This window comes from Epinephelus lanceolatus, chromosome 11, assembly GCF_041903045.1.
Source record: "Epinephelus lanceolatus isolate andai-2023 chromosome 11, ASM4190304v1, whole genome shotgun sequence".
Taxonomy (NCBI): domain Eukaryota; kingdom Metazoa; phylum Chordata; class Actinopteri; order Perciformes; family Serranidae; genus Epinephelus; species Epinephelus lanceolatus.
The window spans coordinates 8,420,712-8,441,990 of record NC_135744.1 but is presented as its reverse complement, the minus strand read 5'-3'; the positions used below and the strand labels follow the sequence as shown (position 1 = coordinate 8,441,990).

Below are 21,279 nucleotides of genomic sequence, written 5' to 3'. Positions count from 1 at the left end.
CTTTGAACAATGTATAGAATTATAGGAGATTCTTATATAGCTATGACACTTTCTCATGATTGGACAGAAACAAGGTCAATGTAGTTTGGTGTGTCCACCTTAACTTCGGTGTTTGGGAACAATTCTTTTGTATAGGGAGTTCCATGGACCATACCTTAAGGGTGATAAGTGAAACCCTACACAGCAAGTCTTTATGACACACCAGAAACAATAGCCTTGCCCCTTTTCTTTAAAATATAGAATCCCTTAGAATACTAACATGAGACTTGATGAAGTAAGTGTGATATCCCTGGGGACCATACACAATACTTTGATGCCCTTTTTAGGTTAAAGTCTATGGTTTAACAGTAACAACAAGTATCCTTTAGGAGACCCGAAGATGATCCTGTGGGATCGTTTTCATGTCCCAGAGGTCACGGTTGGTACTGCACTTTAGTGCTGTGTTTACATTGGTCAGAGGAGTCTTTATGGAAGTCTACACAGTGGGTCACTATCCAAGTGAGAATAACACAATACTGAATTAAACATATGAAACACAGACTGCAGCAGCTTGGGCCTTTCATTCTAATTTAATTTATTCTAAATTAGTTAGGAATAGTCAAGAGTGTGTATTTGGGTTTCTCTAATTATTTTAATGAAAACTGATGTTGGAATGACTGTTGCTGAATGTCACTATTGTTACACAACTGCTATAGCTTTTTGTTTCCTGTCAGTGACAGCAGCACACCTGAGAGGCCAAATGTGAAGGCTTGAGCTCTGTTTGTGTTGTCAGGCTAGAAGATGTCCTCCATTGTTTGCTTTTCCAACCAGGCACACTATGTAAGCAGGGCCTTTTAACAAGGGGCACTGCTCTGAATGGTGTGGTCCATGTACCTATGGAAACTAATGAATTCAGAAGCTGTTAATTCCTATGTCCTGACATAAAGCAGGGGTGATTTTCCAAATCGAAATCTCACATATTCCTCACATATAAATCAATCTCTCCCTCCAGTTTTGCCTTCTTATCATAGAAAGGACAATAATCTGTAGTGTGGGGGTGCGTCGGCTGTCACTTTACTTAGAAAAGCACAGGCTCAGTGACGCAAGTGTGCAGAAAGCTGAAATACGAGGCTTGTCTAGGTGCTTACAAAGCACACAAATCTGGCAGCAGATTCAGTCAGCTAAGCCAGACAGGAGGGACAATCATGCTGTATTTCTGGATCTTGCATTCAGCTCTGCATAATCTGTAGCTGGAGCATCTAAAATCCTTTTAGAGCATATTTCTAAGATCAGATGTGTTTTACAATAATAGACTTTACTGCAGCCTGCCAACATCTTTAAGACAGGATTTATGGCAGGATTCATAATTTCACCTGTGTGATAATGGGGGCTGCATGTCCACAATGTAACACATGGATAATGATTTATTGCATTTGCTGCATTAAGACAGCCCAGTGAATGCCTGTTATAGTCTTTTGGTCTGAGATGACTAGTTCTTGGATAAAACTGATAAAAAGTATGAAGGTGTGTGAATGTTATCATGAATATTGATAACTAGAAACCATTTTGTGATGGCATCACTCCAGCTGTGATACAGCAACAAGCAACCCACAACTGCCCCTTCCCTACTTCCTACCCCACTACCTCTGGCCCCTTTGCTCGGACCACACCCATCTTCGAACTTGGCCTTCATTTTGATCTCAACTACACACCTGTAAAGTTTGACTGTATCTTGCACAGTTGCAATGTTATCGTGTTGACCAAAATCTATCCACAGACAGACATATTAACCAACTCATTCTCACTCGAACCTTGTCACATTTCGTCATTTGGTCATGGACTTTCCACATCAACATATGACATGCAAGGTAGCCTGGGTGTGTCTGTTGTTGATGTTCTGGAACGTCGTGTCAACTTCAGCCTGTTAAATTGTCATTATGTCTTTTCAATATACACTTCCATTTTCCCAGGAAATGTTTGCATGCAGTCCCTTGAAAAAGAAATGTACTGTATTGGTACAACATTGCAAATTGATGTTTCTTTCCTTCAACAACACACGCATGTGGTTAGGTTTAGAAAAAATAGCAGGGTTTGGCTTTACAATCATATGGGAAATATGGGACCAGCCTCCCAGGTGAAAGTTGGTGATTGTAGGACCCATCCACCACCCCTCACACCTGCCCTACTTAATGTCCAGCTGTCTTTCCCCTGATGCTGTCAGGTGCCGGTATACACTGACAGCGCCTGGCCGTGTATGGTGCTGACATAAAAGGATATTCCAAATTTCTCTGTGTGTTGTGCCCTGAAATGAAAAACACAGACATCCCTGCGACCAAAAGAAATGTCATAAAGATGAACATTGTTGAGTCCTAAAATAACACACCATCAGAGATGATGTCAAATCTATAAGTTCCTTTCCTCTCAACCTACATCAGCTTCCATGAGTGGCCAGGTAAGCACCAGCCAACCAACAACATCACTGCAGTGTCAAGTAAACTAGGTAGGCAGGTAGGCAGGTAGGTAGATAGATAGATAGATAGATAGATAGATACATTCCAACCTAGACTTCCAATGTTTGTCAGAGACTTGGCCTAGTTGGAAGCAGATCCAATGCTCTGTAGAGAATGACCAATAATTTATTTGCCTCCAATGTCACATCGTCACTGCAGATGTCTTTTATCTTCATTGGAGTGTACAGACCACCCTCTGCAAAATCTGTCTTCTTTGACAAAATATATACTATGCTTAAGGAACACAACAGGTAGGGAAGTAATTACTAATGGTGATTTTAATAACAACTTAGATAAACACAGACACAGAAACAAATCACAAACATATCTAATCTCACACAGTTAGTTAAGAGACCCAAAGGGACAACTTCCTAATCTAAATCTCAAATTGATCTGGTGTTAAGCAACAAACCTGAGAGAATAACTAAATCTTTTAACATGGTTATAGATCAGAGTAATCATAATATAATACACAAAGCCCTGTCCATTCAGATTCCCTAAGAGTGATGTATGTAACCTTGGAAATGCAATTAAATCCATCAACTGAAATAAACTATTGCCTGTTGCAAATGTGGATGATGACACGTGTTTCTAGCCACCATTCAAAACAAAACAATATACCTAAAGAAAAGCAAATTAAAGCTGACAGTAAATATCCTTCTCACAGAATAAACAGAGACTAATGAGATAGACCTGCAAACATTTCTTAAGACTGTGTTACTAACTGACACTTCTCTAAGATATAGGGTAACAAAGGACATCTGAGTAGCTAAAGCTAATGTCTTTGATTGTCTGATAGGTGAGGCTTATATCCAGTATTCGTAAAATAATATAAAAGGGACATATTAAACTCAAGTAAAAGGAACTTAATTCAATTCATAACTCATTCTATCAAAACCCTTAAGCCATGCCCCCACGTATTCTGCTTGTACATACACAGTGGTGTGCTGATTTGTGTTGCCACCATATTCCCAACAAATGTCAGACACATGAATGCTTCTGTTTAAATAAAGGACAATGTGAGAAGACACCCTGAGCGATCTGACCCCTAATTTTTCTTGGTGAACATAATGGCTGGGTGTAACTCTCTGATTGATGACATGACATTTGTGACCTTTCCAGCAGATTAACCAAAACAATACAGAGTGTCCTGCTTCACTGTGGCCCTGTCTACTCTGAGGACTGCTGCCACTGTGTGTTGTTTGGGTAATATTATTGCATGTTTTCTTCATCATTTTTTTAACCTACATATGATAAAATATAAACTGTGAAATCTACAAATAACAAAACAACTGAATAATTATAACATTGTTGCCTCTTGTGTTTTAAATACCATGCCATCGACCAAAGAGAATGAACCTATTCAGTGATGTGTTGGTCGTGCTTGTCTGGGATAAATCTGTATACTGTCAACTCTCTATGGCACATAGTCATAGATCTCCACTGTAAAGGTAAAAGAAGTGAGATACTTTGATCTCTAACAGCTGTTCAGAAGGAAAATGAAAAGAGATATTGTTTTAGCTGAATTCCTTCATAATTTTTGAACAAAAATATAAATGCACTTTTTTTGCTCCCATTTTTCCTTTTATTGTAATGAAATAAAAGTTCTAAGACTTGTTCTAAACACACATCAGGCTGGTCTCTCTCAAATGTTGTGCATAAATTGTTAAAGTCTGTTTTAGTGAGCACCACTGCCAAGATAATCCAACCACCTGACCCCTGTGGCATATCAAGATTTTGATTAAACAGCATCATTATTACAAGAGTGTGCCTTGGGCCAGACCTGTTTGAATCATGCCTGGTTGAATCAGCAGGTGGTGGAGCAGTTTCTAGAATAGGATTGCTGTTGATGAGGAGTTAAGGAAAACTTCTGCATGTCTAGTGCACCACTCTTATCTTTGAGTGAGGGGGATCAACGATGATGAGATCTCCAGAAGGTGTTTTGAAAAAAGGTTACATTTGCCTGTACAATTTAAAACCATTGTGATGAGGTGAGCCTGTGGAAGACAGCTAGTGCCTGGGGGTGTTTGGAGTTGTTTTTGCATTTCATTGTAGACAGAGATATTTTGTAAATCAAAGGTTGTGTGGACAGATTTTTATTCTTTTTATTTTAACAGAGGGGGCAAATATCCGTTTTCAAAACTAACGTACATACATGCAGCAAGGGCCAAAAAGGCAACTCTAAAATTCTGAATTTTATTTTGAAAAAAGACATTTATTGGGATATCACATGACTAAAGCTACAGGAATGCATTTTCTGGTCACAGATACCTCAAAGAATCAGCCAGTATCTGGTGTGACACCATTTGCCTCATGCAGTGCGACATATCTCCTTTACACAGTTGATCAAGTTGTTGATTGTGGCCCATGGAATGTTGGCTTACTTCTCTTCAATGGCTGTGTGAAGTTGCTAGATATTGGCAGGAATTGGAACACACTGTCGTACGCACCGATCCAGAGCATCCCAAACGTCAGTGGGTGACATGGCTGGTGAGTATGCAGGCCGTGCAAGAACTGGGATGTTTTCAGTTTCCAGAAATTTTGCTTGCAACATGGGGCTGTGGATTATGATGCTTCATCTCGAGGTCATGGCTGTGGATAATTGGCAAGACAATGGGTCTCAGGATCTCTTTACAGTATCTCTGTGCATTCAAACTGCCATCAATAAAATGCATCTGTGTTCACTGTCTGTAGCTTATGCCAGCCCATACCATAACCCCACAGCCACCACAGGGCACTCTGTTCACAGCATTAGCATTAGTAAAACACTGGCCCGCACAATGAAACACATGCTTGTCAACCATCTGCCTGGTATAGTGAAACAGTATTTGCCCACACAAGTTGGTTACCGTGCCAAACTGCAGTCAGTTCAAGACCCTAATGAGCGCAACACACACAGGTGAGCATCCCTGAGTGTTTCTGACACCTTGTGCAGAAATTCTTTGGTTGTGCAAACCAATCATTGCATCAGCTGTCCAGGTAGCTGGTTTCAGAAAATCTTGCAAGTGAAGACATTGAGTGTTGAGGTCCTGAACTGGCGTGGTTACACGTGGTCTATGGTTGTAAGCCGGTTGGACATACTGCCGTCTCTAATGTCACCCCTACTACTAAAAGCTGTTGGGATGGCTTATATAGAATAACATATAGATAAATCATGTTTATGAATAATTTTTAATTTAATTTGTCTAGGAAACTTGGAAAAGAAATATTGCAGCATACTTTTTTTTCTACTTAAATAGGTTTGTCCATACTTTAACAAACCTATTTCCATATGGACATGATACCCTTCTAATTTCTGCTCTGTTGAAGTTTTTTTGGTCATATCTGTCATTGGGAAAGAACAATCAATGCATCACATCAGAGAGGTCATTTTGGAATGAAATGAAAATCGACATATTTTTTCATTTACAAGACTTTTTGGTTTACCAACTCGTGTTAAATGTATTTTTTGGTCGAGTGTCATTTGATTTAGTTCCTAAAAGCTGTATGATTTGCAGAATTATTTTTTTCCATGCAGGCAACATGGGTTGCCCTGTTGCCAGTGGTGCTTTTCCTGAAGGCCATACTCAGGGTTGAGCAAAGCACTGTCTCCTTCTGTGCATACCTTTCAGGTAAAAATAAATATTGACCTGTTTTTATTTATAGTTAATCTCCTAATAAAACAGGCAAGAAGATAATCACAAAGCACAGAGCTCATTGTATTTAGAATGGAAATACAACATCATCAAAGTATCTGGTCTCTATCAGGTAAAATTAGCCTATCTAATGTCAGGTTTGTGTATCTGATAACCAGTTTGATCATAGTTTTATGTGCTATATCGATGCAAATAGGAAAGTGCCTCAGAAACTCTGACCTCATTGTCATCCCCCTGTTGTTGCTGACAACAAAGTCCCTCAGTCACTTTTATGAGGAAATCCATACTGTATGTTTAGAAATATGACACAGGGCAAGTTTTAATCACAAGTCAAAGTGCAATATTTGCAATACGCACAATCGTACACAATTTGTACATTTCAGGAATAGATCATCAATAACATTTGAAGAACACAGTTTGAGAAAGTTACAAATAATGGCATTTGGTACATGTACAAATGAAACTTAACAATTTTATTGCTGCCACATTGCATAAACTATTTAAATTTATGTAAGTCAAATACATATTTACGTACAACAGACCTGTCAAGTGATTAATCATAAGACTACATCTCTAATATGTAGCAATATTAATAAATTAAAGATTTATTCCAATTGTTATATAAATATACTTTCAAAAGTTAGATTTTATCAAGAAAACTTTAAGCTTAACATCCAAGCCTGATGCTGTCTGTTAGTTCACTTAATCAATCAATCATTTGAGTTTTAACTTTTAATTGTATATAATAGAGTTGCCCTCATTCTCTCAAGTTATATTCTTAATGCAGTGCTCTTATATTTCTGCCTCTAAGCAGGAAATGTGAATTTTACCAACATATCATGCACTATCATAAAGTACTGTAAGCCTTGTAATTGATCCTATACCCTGCAATGAAAGCTGTATAGCTGAGGTATTGAATTAAGTTATGAGTATCCCCACTATGTGGGTCAAAGCTGCATGACAGTTACATGCAGGGTGAGGCCTAGCCTGCCACATGGTTGAAACACAAAGAACAGAACAACATATAAAAAGTCCTGCTTTACTTCTACACTAAGGCACATTGTACAGACCTGTTAACAGTTTTCTAAATCAACATCCTGTAAAAAGACTACATGCACAAACATCATGTCGCATCATGTTGTTTGCCCCTTGCTTAGCACTGTCAGTTATGGAGGAGTGTCTGCAGTGAGTTGGGTTCAGGTGCTCAGTTGAAGGCTGGGTTGCGGACTCCAGACAGGCTGCTGACAGGAGCACTCTTTCCTTTGAGGAGGGTTAGGGAGAAGATGAAGAAGCAAACACTCATGACGCCCAGGATGATGATGCCTGAGATGAGCGCGCTTGTCACTGTGTTCATCTGAAACACTGGAGCTTTCAGATGGGCTGCAAAAGCACAAACACAAATAAACAAACAAATCTGTTCACATTTCTACCACCTTTGCAATACTTGTTCTTCGCCATGAATGCAAAAATCCCCCATACAGCAGCTGCCATTGGTGATACACAGAACATTTGTCAGTCCAGTGTATTTAATGGTTTGTTTTTCTTGTTCCTGCAAAAAATCACACGACTTTTAATGTCACACAGAGATGTTTCCAGCACGGCTACGGTGGTGTTTAATAGCAGAATATGACTCAGACATCCAAAACACCAGGAGTCAAACAACATCAACATTCAACAGTCAGGGGGAAAAGGAATCCATCAGAACAGCAGATGTATCAATTTCTTCACTGACATTAGACTCAAATAGACCAACACATAACAAAGCCACATGATATTCTGCATTTGGAGCACAGGAACAACTCCTGCACCTTTTCTCAACTAAAAAAACACACTCTCTTTTCCCATACTCTACTTCATTGCGATCAATTAATCTTGCTTTCTCCACCCGTCTGAATGCAGTAGTTTCTGGGGGACTTTTAAATAAGCACTCTGTGTTATGTAGCAAAATAACTAAATCAAATACACAGTGTGTTGGACTGGCATCGAGTGGTGAGGATTGGAGACTGCATAAATTCCCGGTTAGGAGTTCATTGTTCAGGAGATTTTTAATTGGAGCTGAAATATCCACAGAGGTCTCCAGTTCTCTACAAAAAAAGGAAATCTACTGTTACAAATCAGTGTTTCTCCAATGCTGTTCTGGTGGTCATGGCTAAGCACGTATCAGTGTGTGCTCAGCTTTTTTCTGATCCAGGCATTTTAGTAGGTTTCTACCAGGAGGTTTTTTTCATTTGCGGAGGTCCTCTTTCTCTCCAAAACAAACGGATGTGCTCATTAAAAGTGGATAAAACACAGAATAAAGCAGTTTCAGGTAAAAAAAAAAAAAAAAAAAAAATCTGTGTTTTTCTGACACTGCTCATTGCAGAATGGCTGCTAACTATGGTGGCTGATGCAAAAAACCTGAATGAGCCCCTCCAGCCTGTTCTCATACCAAAATAATCAAGTACCGTGGCTTTGTCAGTGATTTCGGCACCTGACGCCAATGGCCACATCTCCAGTGGTACGATACGCCACCAGGCGGTGTCAGTTTCTAACGCAGCTGGCTGTAACCTTTCAGAGTGTTCTGATATGCCACTAGTTGGGCGGATGGCACCTGTTGTGGCAGTATGATATGCTGCTGGGCGGTATCAGGTTGAAATGACACCAGTAATGATGTAATATAAAGAGCTGGAAAGTCCCTATGGGGTGGGAGGGTGGCAAGGTGCATGGGACCAACAAACCTCAGACTTTCAACTGGGAGCCCGGTGTTCAGGCTTCTTGTATGAATGCAGAGCCAAACCACAAAGTTTTTTTCTAAACCTAACCACGCACTTTTGCTGACATGCCGGTGTTGGTAGCAGCGTCCTGGAACATCAACAGCAGACACAGGCCACAGGCCACTGAAAAAGTGGCGATATGTGATGATTTGGGATGAGAATGTGTCTGGTTTTTTCTATTGTAGAAACATGGCAGCGCAACATGGCAGACTGTGGACAAGGACCCGTTCCCTTTTTTAGATATAAATGGCTCATTCTAGGTGATTAAAAACAAAAGAAAATGTACTTCTTATATGACATTCCATTTCTGCCAGTATACTTCCTAAATCTTACACAGTGGACCTTTAAGTGCAGTCAATAAAGGCGGACTGGGGGAAAAGGGCACTTAATATAACTCATGACGAGTACTGAACATCACAGGATAACAAGACATCATGGAGTAGACGAGTACATGAAGAAGCTTTTTCTTCAATTTAAAGGCTTTTAGTATTTTAGATGACTCCCTAATATATAATTAAAAGGCAAAATCCCCTTTAAAGTGTCATTCCACACAATGGACAGAATGTGAAGGCTTACCCAGCTGAGAGTTGTTGGTTGGCGTTTCCTCTGTGGAAAGAAAAGTAAAGGGAATTTAAGGGTAATACACTGTAATCAGTACAGTGCTCGACTGTACAAGGTGTGTTGATCATTTCTTGTACAGTACTTGAGTCAACAGAATGCCTTCAGGCGCTCTCTGACTATCTAGGTCACCCAGACAAGTTCTCACCATAACTCAACATCCCAGTGTCAAAAGTACCATTTAATACATCTGATCTGAAAATCAGTGCAGGTTTTTAACAGTTCGTGGAATTGTTAGAAACCACAGCAAAAAGGAAGAACTGTAAAGTTTGCAAGAATTGAAAGAGCTTATATATGAAGTTTCAGATGGGAAGAAAAGGCTCCTCAGACAGTGACAGTGCAGTGTTGATAATGCCAGGAAGATAAAAGTGGTTGGTGGGAAGCTGACACTGAGGGAGAGGAATAACAGAAGAGAAGGAGTGTTATTAAACTGTACCACTCCGAGTGATGATAGGCCCCGCAGTCAGGACAGCATTCCCAGTAGCAGCGTTTGATTCCTTTTCCTCTGAGACGTCTCTCTTTTTCCTGCTGCCACAGATCTATAAAAAAAGGCAAAGAGAGATATGATGAAACCACCCTGATGTGTCATGGAAAGGTGATCAGGGAACACCGACTGGATGGCTAATAGGAGCTATTAATGTTGCCATTATACATTTTATAAACTGTATTTTTGTGCTTTTCTGGGTCATATAGTCACATGAAATGAAATGTATAAATGTTTTGATTTTCAGATAGAATTGAATGTGTATGATGATTTGAATACAATTATTTCCCATTTCTTCTGTTCCATAAAATATTCACATTTAGTGATTGATAATATAAAAAATAAAAGAGGCATGAGGAAACAGACTTCTTAGAGAGTACTGACTGAAGGAAGGAACTAACCTCATTACCTGTTTAAATTAGCCCTCAACAGCTGCCAATAAAACATTGTTTGGAAATGTGAGCAGGAGACAGTCACTTAAGATGGAGGAATATAAACAGCCTGCTCTGTAACAACATCTGACAAACATATCTGATATTTTTCTTAATTGGCAGAAAAGATCACAAGTTTTATCTAAAAGGGAGACATATTTTTCTTTATGAGCAAAGGGAATATGTGCAATTAAGTAGATTATATCTGTCAGTAAACACCTCATGATAATATATAGACTCTGACAGTCTGAGTAATGTCGTCAATACTTGCTTATAATAATTTGAAATTCAGATTTTGTTATGACTAGAACTGTACGGTAGCCCAGCATGCTGACTTGGTAATTGATTTTGTGTGGAGAAAGACGTTTTCAGATCCTTTACTTTTAAAAGTACCAATACCACAATGTAAAAAAACTCCATTATAGCTCCTGCTTCCAAATTCCTATTTAACTAAAAGTACAGAAGTATTAACAGTGAAATGTGCAATGTACAGTATAAAATGTAAAATAGTAAAAGTACCCATATCGAATGACCTAGTGTTACATCATATATTTTATATTATTTATCATATTATTATTATTTATACTGATGTAAGATGACTTTAAATTTAGATAGTGGAGCTAATGTTCACAATTTTACATTCAGCTGTGTAGCTGAATTCATATAATAATTCAATATATTATATGCAATGAGGTAATCTGTGGTGGATCTTCCCACATGTGAGGCAGAGCACAGTCACATGTTTCCATGACACAAAGCTATAGATGGGTTTAAGAGAGATATTGACAAAATATGTGTGTAATATTTTATTGTAATAGTTTGTCATGTGTGAAAGCGTCATTTGTTAGACTCACTGGCATGAGCATTGGACAGTCATCTGCTCGACACAGCTTGGTGACGCAGTGCAGAAAGACAGTGGACATCTTCTGGTTCTTGTGCTTTACAAAGCGAAATACTTCAAAGGCAAAGCGGCCCATTTGGCTCTTCCCATTTTCAAAGACGGCGGTCTGGGGGTCTTTTTCACAGCTGGCTCGGGAAGGGAAAAATCAGCAAGTATCATGAGAAAGGAGAGCAACAGAAATATAAGAACTGAATTAAAAATGATCTGTTTTCAAATCTGAGTTACCTAAAGAAAAGGTCATAGCGGAGGTCATCGTTGGGGTTTCCAGAGGGGGTGGTGTAACAGTAGTCCATGAGAACGTTCCATCTATTTAACATTAAAGATTAGTTAACCCAGTTCATAGACTTAAAGGCAAAGGAGATCATGATAGAAAGGGCTGCCCAAAACCTTGGTGGCACTTTGCTCATCTCTAATGGTAGGTGAAAAGTAGATGGTCACCAAAATGATCTTTGTGTTTCAATAGACAGAACTGCCATGTGACATTAATACCCTGTCACCAAGAAATTACATTTCTAAAATTACTTATTTGTTTCCAATCATGTTTTGCAGGGAAATGCAGTTGCTGCCTTGTCTTTGTTTCCTTATAAAGTTTTTCTAGTGTAGTAAGTGTTACATCCATGTGAGTCATTGGGGGATGGTTAAGATATAGGGTACAAAGCGACGGACTTTGACACCAGGGACTGGTGTTCATATTCTGAGTTCTCCTTGTGGCAGATGGTTGCACTTAAATGTACATAAAGTACATAACCTGTCTTCAAGACTGTTGACTTTTTCCCCTCCACTCAAAAATGTGCTTTGCTTATTGCCTCTTCACTTGGATTTCGACACTAAAAGGCTATCTATATATCAGTCTGCTGAAGGAGGAAAGTTTCTCTGTGCTCATCTTATATCTCACTTTAACACATGGACTTACCAGTAGGATTTTTGTGATGTTTGGAGCCAGCTGTGGTCCTATAAGCAACTTACACAAGTGTGATGTGGAAACTTAATCCACTCAAAATTGAATTCTTAATGAAGTGGGAGACATTGTGTGTCTAACAATTAAACTTTTGAACAACAATATTTGCATATTTATAGAATAATAATTAACAACTCTTTTTTATTATGTTATAGAAAACATAATCCGAGGGGCATACTTTCATAACGGATTTGCTGTTGCAGATGTAGTACAATAACATGTTTCTAGGGGACAGGGTCGGACATAGGCAAAGAGTGAGATCATTTATAACCCGTGACTAAGGATAAGGTGGTAAGTTAAACAATGAGCCACCTCCCTCCAAAACCTGTCCTTGTGTTTACACCCTTCTCCCATCAGCCAAACTGACTCCCTCACCCACCACCTGCCCCACAGGCAGATCAAATGACCAGTGGTGAACTGGGACAAAAAAAATCAAGGGCTTAGGTTTTTTCAATATTTGGGGCGGCACAAGAAGCAGCCTTTTCTCCTCCACCCTTCCTGCACATGCAAACACAGACCTATTACACATTTACATATATTATTTTTTTTGTCACGCTTCACAGAGGCTTACATCACAATAGTCTTACAATAAAATGACCATAACTCTTGCCTGCATGTGCACTGCAAGAGAAGAGAGGGAGAAATGCAGCTGCTGTGCTGAGGCGCTGACTGATTTTACTCCGAGCAGCCAGCAAGCCACTAAAGGATCAAAAAAGTTCAGGTTAAATGTCTTTTTTTGGCCCACATTTCTCTGCACATCCCTTGTATTTTGTCTTATCCACTTGGGCTCTCTTTTTTTTAACCGCAGATGCTGTATAATGAAGGCGCTGAGCCAAAGGGACAGGGGTTTAAAGATGTGATTGGACTAGCCCAGTGTCAATTAGAAAAATAAACAAAGTGGGCCAATCTACTGTTTTACAGGCCGGTCAGACAACAACAAGAAAACATAGTTGTGTCGGCCCAAGAGGCTCATTGGGACCCTGGGAAAGTGCCTGATATGCCATATGGCCAGCCCACCCCTGCATCTGACGTCAATCTGGAGACTAAACATAGACATGTTCAGAGCCAAAGGGAGGACATATCAGTATGACAGAAGCCAATCAAAAGTAATTATTTTAGAAGTAATAACAAAATATCTTTTGACTTATTTGTCCCTGCTGCCACTGGCCTTTAAAATAGCTGTGTGATTTTTATGTTGTATTATATTTGCAGGCTATTTATTTTATTGGATTTACTGGTTGTTGCTTGACTGTTGGTTACTACTAGCTAAACAAATTGCTCCTCTGGAATGATAAAGATATCCTTGATCCTTGAAAACAAGGGACTTCCCAGAACTGTGAAAGGTGCTGCTGCTGGTCATGAAATCCCTGAAGAATCATACAATTTAAAGACATTTGTACTTGTCAGAGAACATTAGGGAATATGATCAATTCTCTGGAGAGATCCGTCACACTTAGCAGAATGTTTTCCAGCTTTCACATTCGATGATACCTGGAGAGGTCATATTCACAACCCAGTCAGGAATGCCATGTTCAGGTTATGAAAGCTGTTTTTTTTTTTGTTTTTTTTTTAAATCAAAGACTGCAAGGGCCAGCAGTATGTTGTACTGTACCATGTGATTTTCATGCTGTTGAACTATGTGTGAGTCTCTCAGGGACTTTCTTTCAGAATTCATGAGATCAGATCGCAAAAAAAGATTTAAAATCAAAGACAAGTTCAAAGCCATAGTCAAGACCAGACTTTCACATGGTGCATCCCTGCACTCTATGTATCCACAGGAGCAGCTCACCATAAAACACATAAGTCCTTTTCAGGTGAACAGAATGACACAGTGAACAGCCTGATCCTTCTTAAGTCCCATGAGAATTTAAAGAACTCAGTGACTTTAAAACTCTCTGTAAGCTGTGTTTTTTAAAGTCAAGCTGCATTTCTCTTTAAAAATCCCCCAACTCATTCCTTAAAGTTGTATAAAATAAATTCGTCATATTCATACTTTATATTTCTTTTACTTTTACTATGATCTAGCTTAAACTTCCTCCTGCAACACTTGCAATATAAAGAATAACTTTTTTGTCAGGTCAATGCATTTTGGCTTGCTACCTTCATCAGGTCATCAAGGGCGATAAAGTTGTTCTTTATACTACAAGTGTTGCTGGAGTTTTGATCTTGTCAGTTTTTTTCTCTTCTCCATGCACCTTAAAAGTTGGTGAAGTAGAGCCACAAATCCTTACCTGCTTCTCTATCACCTAGGTATAGGTCAGTGGTGTTGTTCCTCACATTGTGTTGCAGTCAAATGTGTCATTTTACAGCCCTGTATTGTTCTACATGGTGAGTTTGGGTGTGGGTCTCTGACACTGCACTCAATGACAATCCAGCAACTTGGCAGAGGACAAACGATAATGGACAAAATAATATGGTAACCCACACCTTCCAAAATAAAAACCTTTAGTTTTGATATGAACACAGTGTGCTGATGACATGTTGAAGCTGCATGGCTTAGATGTTGACTGAGTACCTCCTGTCCAGGTTAGAAGCTTTTACAGCTGCATACACCCGCGTCTTCAGGGTCAGTCCTGCCATCGGGATGGCCAGCTGCTGAATGTATGATGAGTCCTGCACATAAACCACAATATCATTTCAGCATGTTTGTCACATTCCCTGATGAAAGCAATTTCTTCAGTTTCATTCCACTTCATGAATTCTCTCATATCTATCATCTGGTTTCCACAGATTCCCATAAACTAGTGTTTGGTTCAAACTGACAAGTGAATTTAGCGTAAGATTTGACATGAATTGAGGATATATAGAGTATAATCTTCCCCAATTACAGGATTAAACGTAATTTGCTGCCTACTTGACTGGCATAAAAGGGTTTCTAAGCCTTTGGTATCCTCCCCATCTCATGCATGTTTCATGTTACATGTTGCAATTGCAGATGCAAAAAGGTACAGATTAAGTTAATATCGCTGCAGAGCTTCGTACGCACTTTGATGCATGCTGAGTTAATCTGGCTTTGGTATATAGTTTATTCTCCAGCGCAACAGCGCAGGCTCCCCTGTGCGGCAAAATAACAGATATTTTGTTTGAACTGATGTGAACTTACGTTGTAAAGCAGTAGATTCAACGTGCTGACGAAAGTACCATTGCTTTCCTTCACTGAGATTGCAGCTGCTGACCTTAAATGAAGATAAAGAAAAGATCAAAGCTGCGAACAAACTTTTTTTAAAAATCAGAAAGCAGTTATGTAAGTACACTGTAGATGTTGCTTTACTTGTTAGTAGTCACAATATCAATAAAGAACAAACTTGCTTGTGTACGAATGACATACACATTGTCTTTACACCATATCTGAATCATACTGTGCAGAGCATGGACAACCTTTTATCATCTTCCACTTTAAATTTAAATTCTGGGCAGCACGGAGATGCAATGGTTAGCACCTCACAGCAAGAGGTTTCTGATCCGAACCTGGAGTGGGGGAGCCCTTCTGTGCAGAGTTTCCATGTTTTTCTTGTGTCAGTGTGGGTTTTCTCCCGTCCTCCGGCTTCCTCCCACAGTCCGCAGACATGCAGGCTAATTGGTGTCTCTAAATTGTCCATAGGTGTGAATGTGAGCATGAATGGTGGTCTTTCTCTGTGTGTCAGCCCTGTGATAGTCTGGCCACCTGTCCAGGGTGTACCCCGCCTCTCACCCAATGTCAGCCGTGATAGACTCCAGCCCCCCCATGACCCCTAACAGGATAAGTGGTTATGGAAAATGAATGAATGAATGAACTTTAAATTCTGATTAAAGCAAAATGCTCTATTTTCATATCATTATTAGTTCATCTGAATTAAGCCGTGTTGTCACACCAAGGCCGGTGACTGATTTACTAAGATACATGAGGCGGATACAATAACTGAAGTCTTCAAGACATTAAACTTTGATTGGAATAAAAATCAGGTTGATGACATTATTAATGTCTAACAACATTAGAATTTCATGCTGTGTAGACCTTAATATTATGACCTTGGGTTGTGTTCTCCATGCATTATGATTAAATGTCGTTAATTATACATCACGAGGGCATTGATGATGTGATATTTAAAAAGATGTTGGTTATTTAACAACACTTTTAATACCAACAAAATATCAATGTCATGTGCTGTCAGTATTCTACGTTAAATTGACGCAGCGCAAAATTTTGGTCACCTGCTGTATGTAACCTAAATTCAATCAAATATCAACATCTAACGACATTGGTGGCCAGCTAGCTTGTGAAATATGATGAAATGTAAAACAATAGCTCCAGTACCTTTTTGAAGCTGAGAATGTTAACGTATTGTTGACCCACAGTCAAAAACATGTTCATCCTACTCCATGGTTTTCCGGCTGTGGAGTCGTTTCTAAATGCTTTGTACTTGTACAAATATTTTATCCATCATGGGAGACAAGATAACAGATATTCAGTACTTGTGTGTTGTACCGTATTAATTATTAGTAAAAACTGAACAGCATCAATTCTTACAAAGACTTCCTAATTTGTTTCAAGCCTGTTGCAGTGAATTGCAGACTGCCACTAAATGGTTGATGTTGTTAAAAGCAGTTTCTGTCTCTTTTTCCGTGATGTTTGTCACAATATTAATTGAATTGAAGAAACAGATTTTTCATTCATGCCCCCCGCCCAAATAATAATAACTACTTTGGGTTGGAGAACTTTTGGTGTTTATCAATGTGTAATAATTTAAGCACACTAACCTTAAGTACTTGAGTAAATCTGAATAGTAATATCAGTTTTGACAAATGCAAAACATATGAGTAAATTTCTGAACCTAGGTTGACGCAACACATCAGTCCATACTTATGAACACTCCAAAAGGCTTTGCACTTTTTAGAGCTTTCTCAATTTTTTTTTTTTTTTTATTAAACAGTGTAATTAGTTGCGGATTTTTGTCCTGCCCATGTATTTCAGTTGTCAAAAGCTTTTCAAAGTTTTTTTTAAAGCAAATAATGCCAACAATTAGTTCTACTCAGTTCAATTCATAGCTTGCTGGCTCTCTATAGCAACTAATCAGAGCACTTTTCAACCAATTAAAAAGTGGAAGTTAGACTTACGAGGCCAGCTGTGTGTTGTTAACCAGGTATTCCAGCGGGTAACTGCAGCTGAACTTGTACAGCAGACCTGGCAGGTAGCTGATTATGGTGGGGGGATCTGGTGTGTCGATATACCCTGATATGTTTCCAATCTGCACCAGTGACAGGTTCCCATAAGCGTTGGGTCCTTGTGCTGTGGACACCTGCAATGAACAACATGAGTGTGGGGTTAACACTCCTTCTCCTGACTCGCTAACTGACCGCCATTATCTTATCAGACACACCGGGCAGGGACCGATAACATCAGAGCATGCTAATGCACCTCACTAATCCCCAAATCAATCCCTCTTTATCTAAGAACGAACCCTCCGGGAACTGTCTCGTTCCATACAGCTCAACACTCAGCGAAAAACCATGGGGGAGAGACAGCTCGCTCAGCAGAGATTCACTTTAAACTCCCTTTAAACTGTTTTAAGAATTGTTTTTCACTCATCATTCTGACAGGGCCTCTAAGATCCAACAGCAGCCCCTTTGCCAAGATAATGAGTCATTCCCATGCAGGATAAACACGACTTGTCAACATCAATATGGATACTGTGAATCAGACAGCTGGCTGAGATAAAAGACACATTTGATCGTTTTGCTGTTTTTAAAGTTTAAACTTCAGTTTGCATTTGCTCTGAATTAGTTAGCACACAAAATGTTTTAGAGATAATTGTCAAGTCATCTAAGACTATGAGTCATTTTATGACAGTTTTCAGCTGGCAGTGCCTGCTGTGATTCATTTCTGAATGACAGCACAAACCTTACATTATCTACTCTTTACGGTAAACTATATTTTATTAGCTTTAATTATATTTTATTGATAGAATATTTCTGATAGGTCCTAATTACCTTAACGACATAACCATAACAATTAAAGCACCAAATGTAACTCCATCATCAATAGTGTTAAATGCCTGCCAACAATCAATCATACATTTCCTGCTTTTCTTACCACCAGGATATTGCCGCAGGACTCCAGTGTCGCCAGGCTGATACTGAAGATTACTACAGTGGGAAAGGTGTTGTTATTGATGAAACCTCGACAGTGGGCGTCTCCATGGCGACCATTGAGGGCCAGGTCAGTGTCGGTGTAGCCAGAAAAGAGGACAGGGCAGAAGTTGATCTTGAGGGTAATGGTCTGCACCCCACAGTACACACTGATATCCCTCTCGGCTGAAAGGCACACACAGACATACACACAGAGTGAGAGACGGGTGCAGAGAGACATAAAGATTGGTCACAAAATATTTTGTAATTATGTTTTAGGGAAGAAAAGCAGTTTTGGGATTACAGTCCAAAACTAACATGTTAAATTTTGTTTTAAGCTCAAATCAGGAGCTAGGTTGTGGACAAACATTTCATGGTCTCCTCTTTGGAAAAGGAGGATAGTTTGAGGAAAACTTTCCTTAAAAGAGACATTCACATGTAATTTCAGTCCAGTAATTTGGAGGAAAGAAAAGGTCTGAGCTCCTCACCGGGGAAGCGGCTGTGAAAGTTGGCGTCACAGTTGTATCCATTGAACTGAGCTCCAAGTGATAAGGCCTTACTAAACAGTAAAAGAATCAAAAATATATGTTCCATTTCAGCACCTGAAATAGAACAAGAATTAGCACTTCATGTAAGAAATCCAGTCTATAAACTTCATCTGTCACTTCAGGAAATAACAGAAAGTGAAATCTATCATATATTTAATTTTTTTTTGCTGAGAAAAAGGCGAGATATTCTTGTCTAAATGTGCTAATGTCAGAGGGGAAGATTTTCCCAGAAGATTTCAGTTATCTCACAACGGCTTTGACTTCAGAGGAACATCTTTCATATGCTTGCCAACCAGAATCAAAGCAGAAAAATGTCACATGGAATTATCTTTGAACACCTACAGCTTTGGCAGCAAAGTTATAAGAAATGCTGCTGGATAATGCGCTGATAACTACAGTCATTTCATCAAGTATAATGGCTTATCTCTGTGTGCACATCTCATTGTCCGCTGAAAACCTCTTATCGCATAATTGTTGTCAGTCACAGATACAGAGTTTCAGTCCTGAGGAAAGAGCTAAATTCAAGGAGTAATTGCACCAAGTTTGTAGGTAGCGTCTCTATCTCTGACAGCCGAAGGTGTTCCTCCTGACAACTTGAGGTTAAAAGGCAAACCGTTGCTCTCTGAGAAGCAGAACCACTCACCCTGGTTCCTGGAAGCCAGCAAGTCAGCGGTTCTCCATAAGCTTGGGACAGACGATGGAATGGTCCGCACAGCATCCCTACCCGTCAACTAGAAACAGGACTCGGGACCAGGGGGGGAAAAAGGGATCCTACACATAAGAGATTCATTATTTGAACATGTCAACAAAAAAGGGCTGTCCGGAGTGAACATGGGAAAGTCCATCAAATTTGAATGTGTTATACAAATCCTTTCACGTTCGCAGAAACATGAGCAGGTTTTGAAGTTTCCCACTCATATCCTTTCGGCCCAATCTGGCTGTGTCACTGCTCACAAATGGTTTGACGCCGCATGAGGTCCAGTAGCGGTGGGGGGGAGAATTATCTTTTCATCGCTCCAGTGGCCCTGGCCTGCTGACTGAGCCGTTCCTTTCTCCCCAGGCTGGTCGGGAAGTGCAGAGCCAACTACACGGGCCTTTGGCCCCCAGAATCCACACTTTTCATGCTTTGTGTGCAGCAGTCCTCAGTCAGCACAGCAGCAGGCAATCTGCTTGGTGGGGCTGCGAGCTGCTGCCGGCCTCCCACCTGATCCCCAAACTTTGATTTCTGGTCACTCCCACCACAAAAAGAGAGCAAAGAAAAAGAAAGCAAAGTTCATGGAGTTTCAAGGGATTAGCCGATCCCATCTTCCATATGGACAGCAGTATATGTGAAGGGCTTGCTACAGTGTGAACCAGACAGAGAACACACAGGGATCCTGTGAATATGGAATATGAGATGGAAATGACATTGCAGTGGCAGTTTCGAGCAAACTTCTCACTTTAGGTCAAATGGAAAACAGAAGAGGCACTTGTTTGGCTTGTTTTTGAGAATCCACCTACAGGAACTTTTCCTCTCCACTGAGGTTTGTCATCACCACGATCATTCCACACTATCAAGCACAGGTTTGCCCACAACTATATACAGAGGCCAACAAGGGCAAATATGCTATAAAAGCCCAAAACATTTCCATTAGGAGAAATGTGCTGCAGCTGCAGAAACAATGCAGATTCAAAAACACATATGGAAATCAAAAATAAAATAGAACAATGGAAAAAAATACCTGCTGCAGAATGTCAAAACAAATGTACTAACACACAGGTGCAGATGTCAGGGAGGTCACAGAGGACATGTTACCCTCAATATTTGGAACATGTGGATGAATAAAAACATTAAAGTAGCACAAGCCTTTTTTTTATATGTCTAAATACATTTTCACCATAAGCTGATGCAGAAAATGCACACAGTGGTGCATAAAAATTCACCAGAATGCAGGAAATTAAGGGTTTGATGCTCAAAATTTTCTAACAAAGAATCCCCTGTTTCCAATCTTGAAACTAATTTTATGCCCTTGCATTAAGAGCAAACAAATACAGATATGAAAAGTCAAAAGCAGCAAAACCTCGAAAGCAAATGCAACAGAAAAACGCTGCATATGCAATCAACACCACAGAAGTTCTCCAGGCCTCTAGGGGGAGTGCTAGTAAGAAACTAACTAAGGCCAAATGTTAAAAAAAAAACTATACCTTTTTATGTCTCCCCTTAGTTACATTGGCAACACAGCTTTCACAATGGATGACATCCTGTTTTGAAAACAACAAGGAGTATTTGACGAGTACTCCAGGAAATAGTCCTAAAACCCAGACATGAGTTAGCATTTTAGCACTCCCATTCCCTCGTCTCAAAGTCAATGGGTTTT

The 21,279-nt window shown here is 39.6% G+C and overlaps 1 protein-coding gene across 1 annotated transcript; it reads right to left on the bottom strand.

Moving 5' to 3' along the window:
* Nucleotides 1-6,413: 6,413 nt before the first annotated feature.
* Nucleotides 6,414-20,144, bottom strand: zpld1a (zona pellucida-like domain containing 1a). Its single transcript, XM_033640307.2, has 11 exons — nt 19,566-20,144; nt 18,863-18,976; nt 18,340-18,560; nt 17,364-17,545; nt 15,373-15,445; nt 14,785-14,882; nt 11,537-11,617; nt 11,265-11,436; nt 9,932-10,034; nt 9,454-9,483; nt 6,414-7,504 (listed from the first exon to the last, which is right to left on the bottom strand). The coding sequence occupies exons 2-11, from the start codon at nt 18,966-18,968 to the stop codon at nt 7,329-7,331; spliced, it is 1,242 nt and encodes a 413-aa protein (XP_033496198.1). The 5' UTR covers nt 18,969-18,976; nt 19,566-20,144; the 3' UTR covers nt 6,414-7,328.
* Between the last annotated feature and the right edge of the window lie 1,135 nt (nt 20,145-21,279).

What these genes read in the sequence shown, in the direction of transcription:
- zpld1a (XM_033640307.2), bottom strand. Translation starts at nt 18,968, where the DNA reads ATGGAACATATATTTTTGATTCTTTTACTGTTTAGTAAGGCCTTATCA. An exon ending in CCTGCGGCAATATCCTGGTG is followed by an intron (nt 17,546 to 18,339) that starts GTAAGAAAAGCA and finishes TGTTCATTGCAG; the next exon opens with GTGTCCACAGCACAAGGACC. An exon ending in ACTGTCCAATGCTCATGCCA is followed by an intron (nt 10,035 to 11,264) that starts GTGAGTCTAACA and finishes CTTTTTTTATAG; the next exon opens with ATCTGTGGCAGCAGGAAAAA.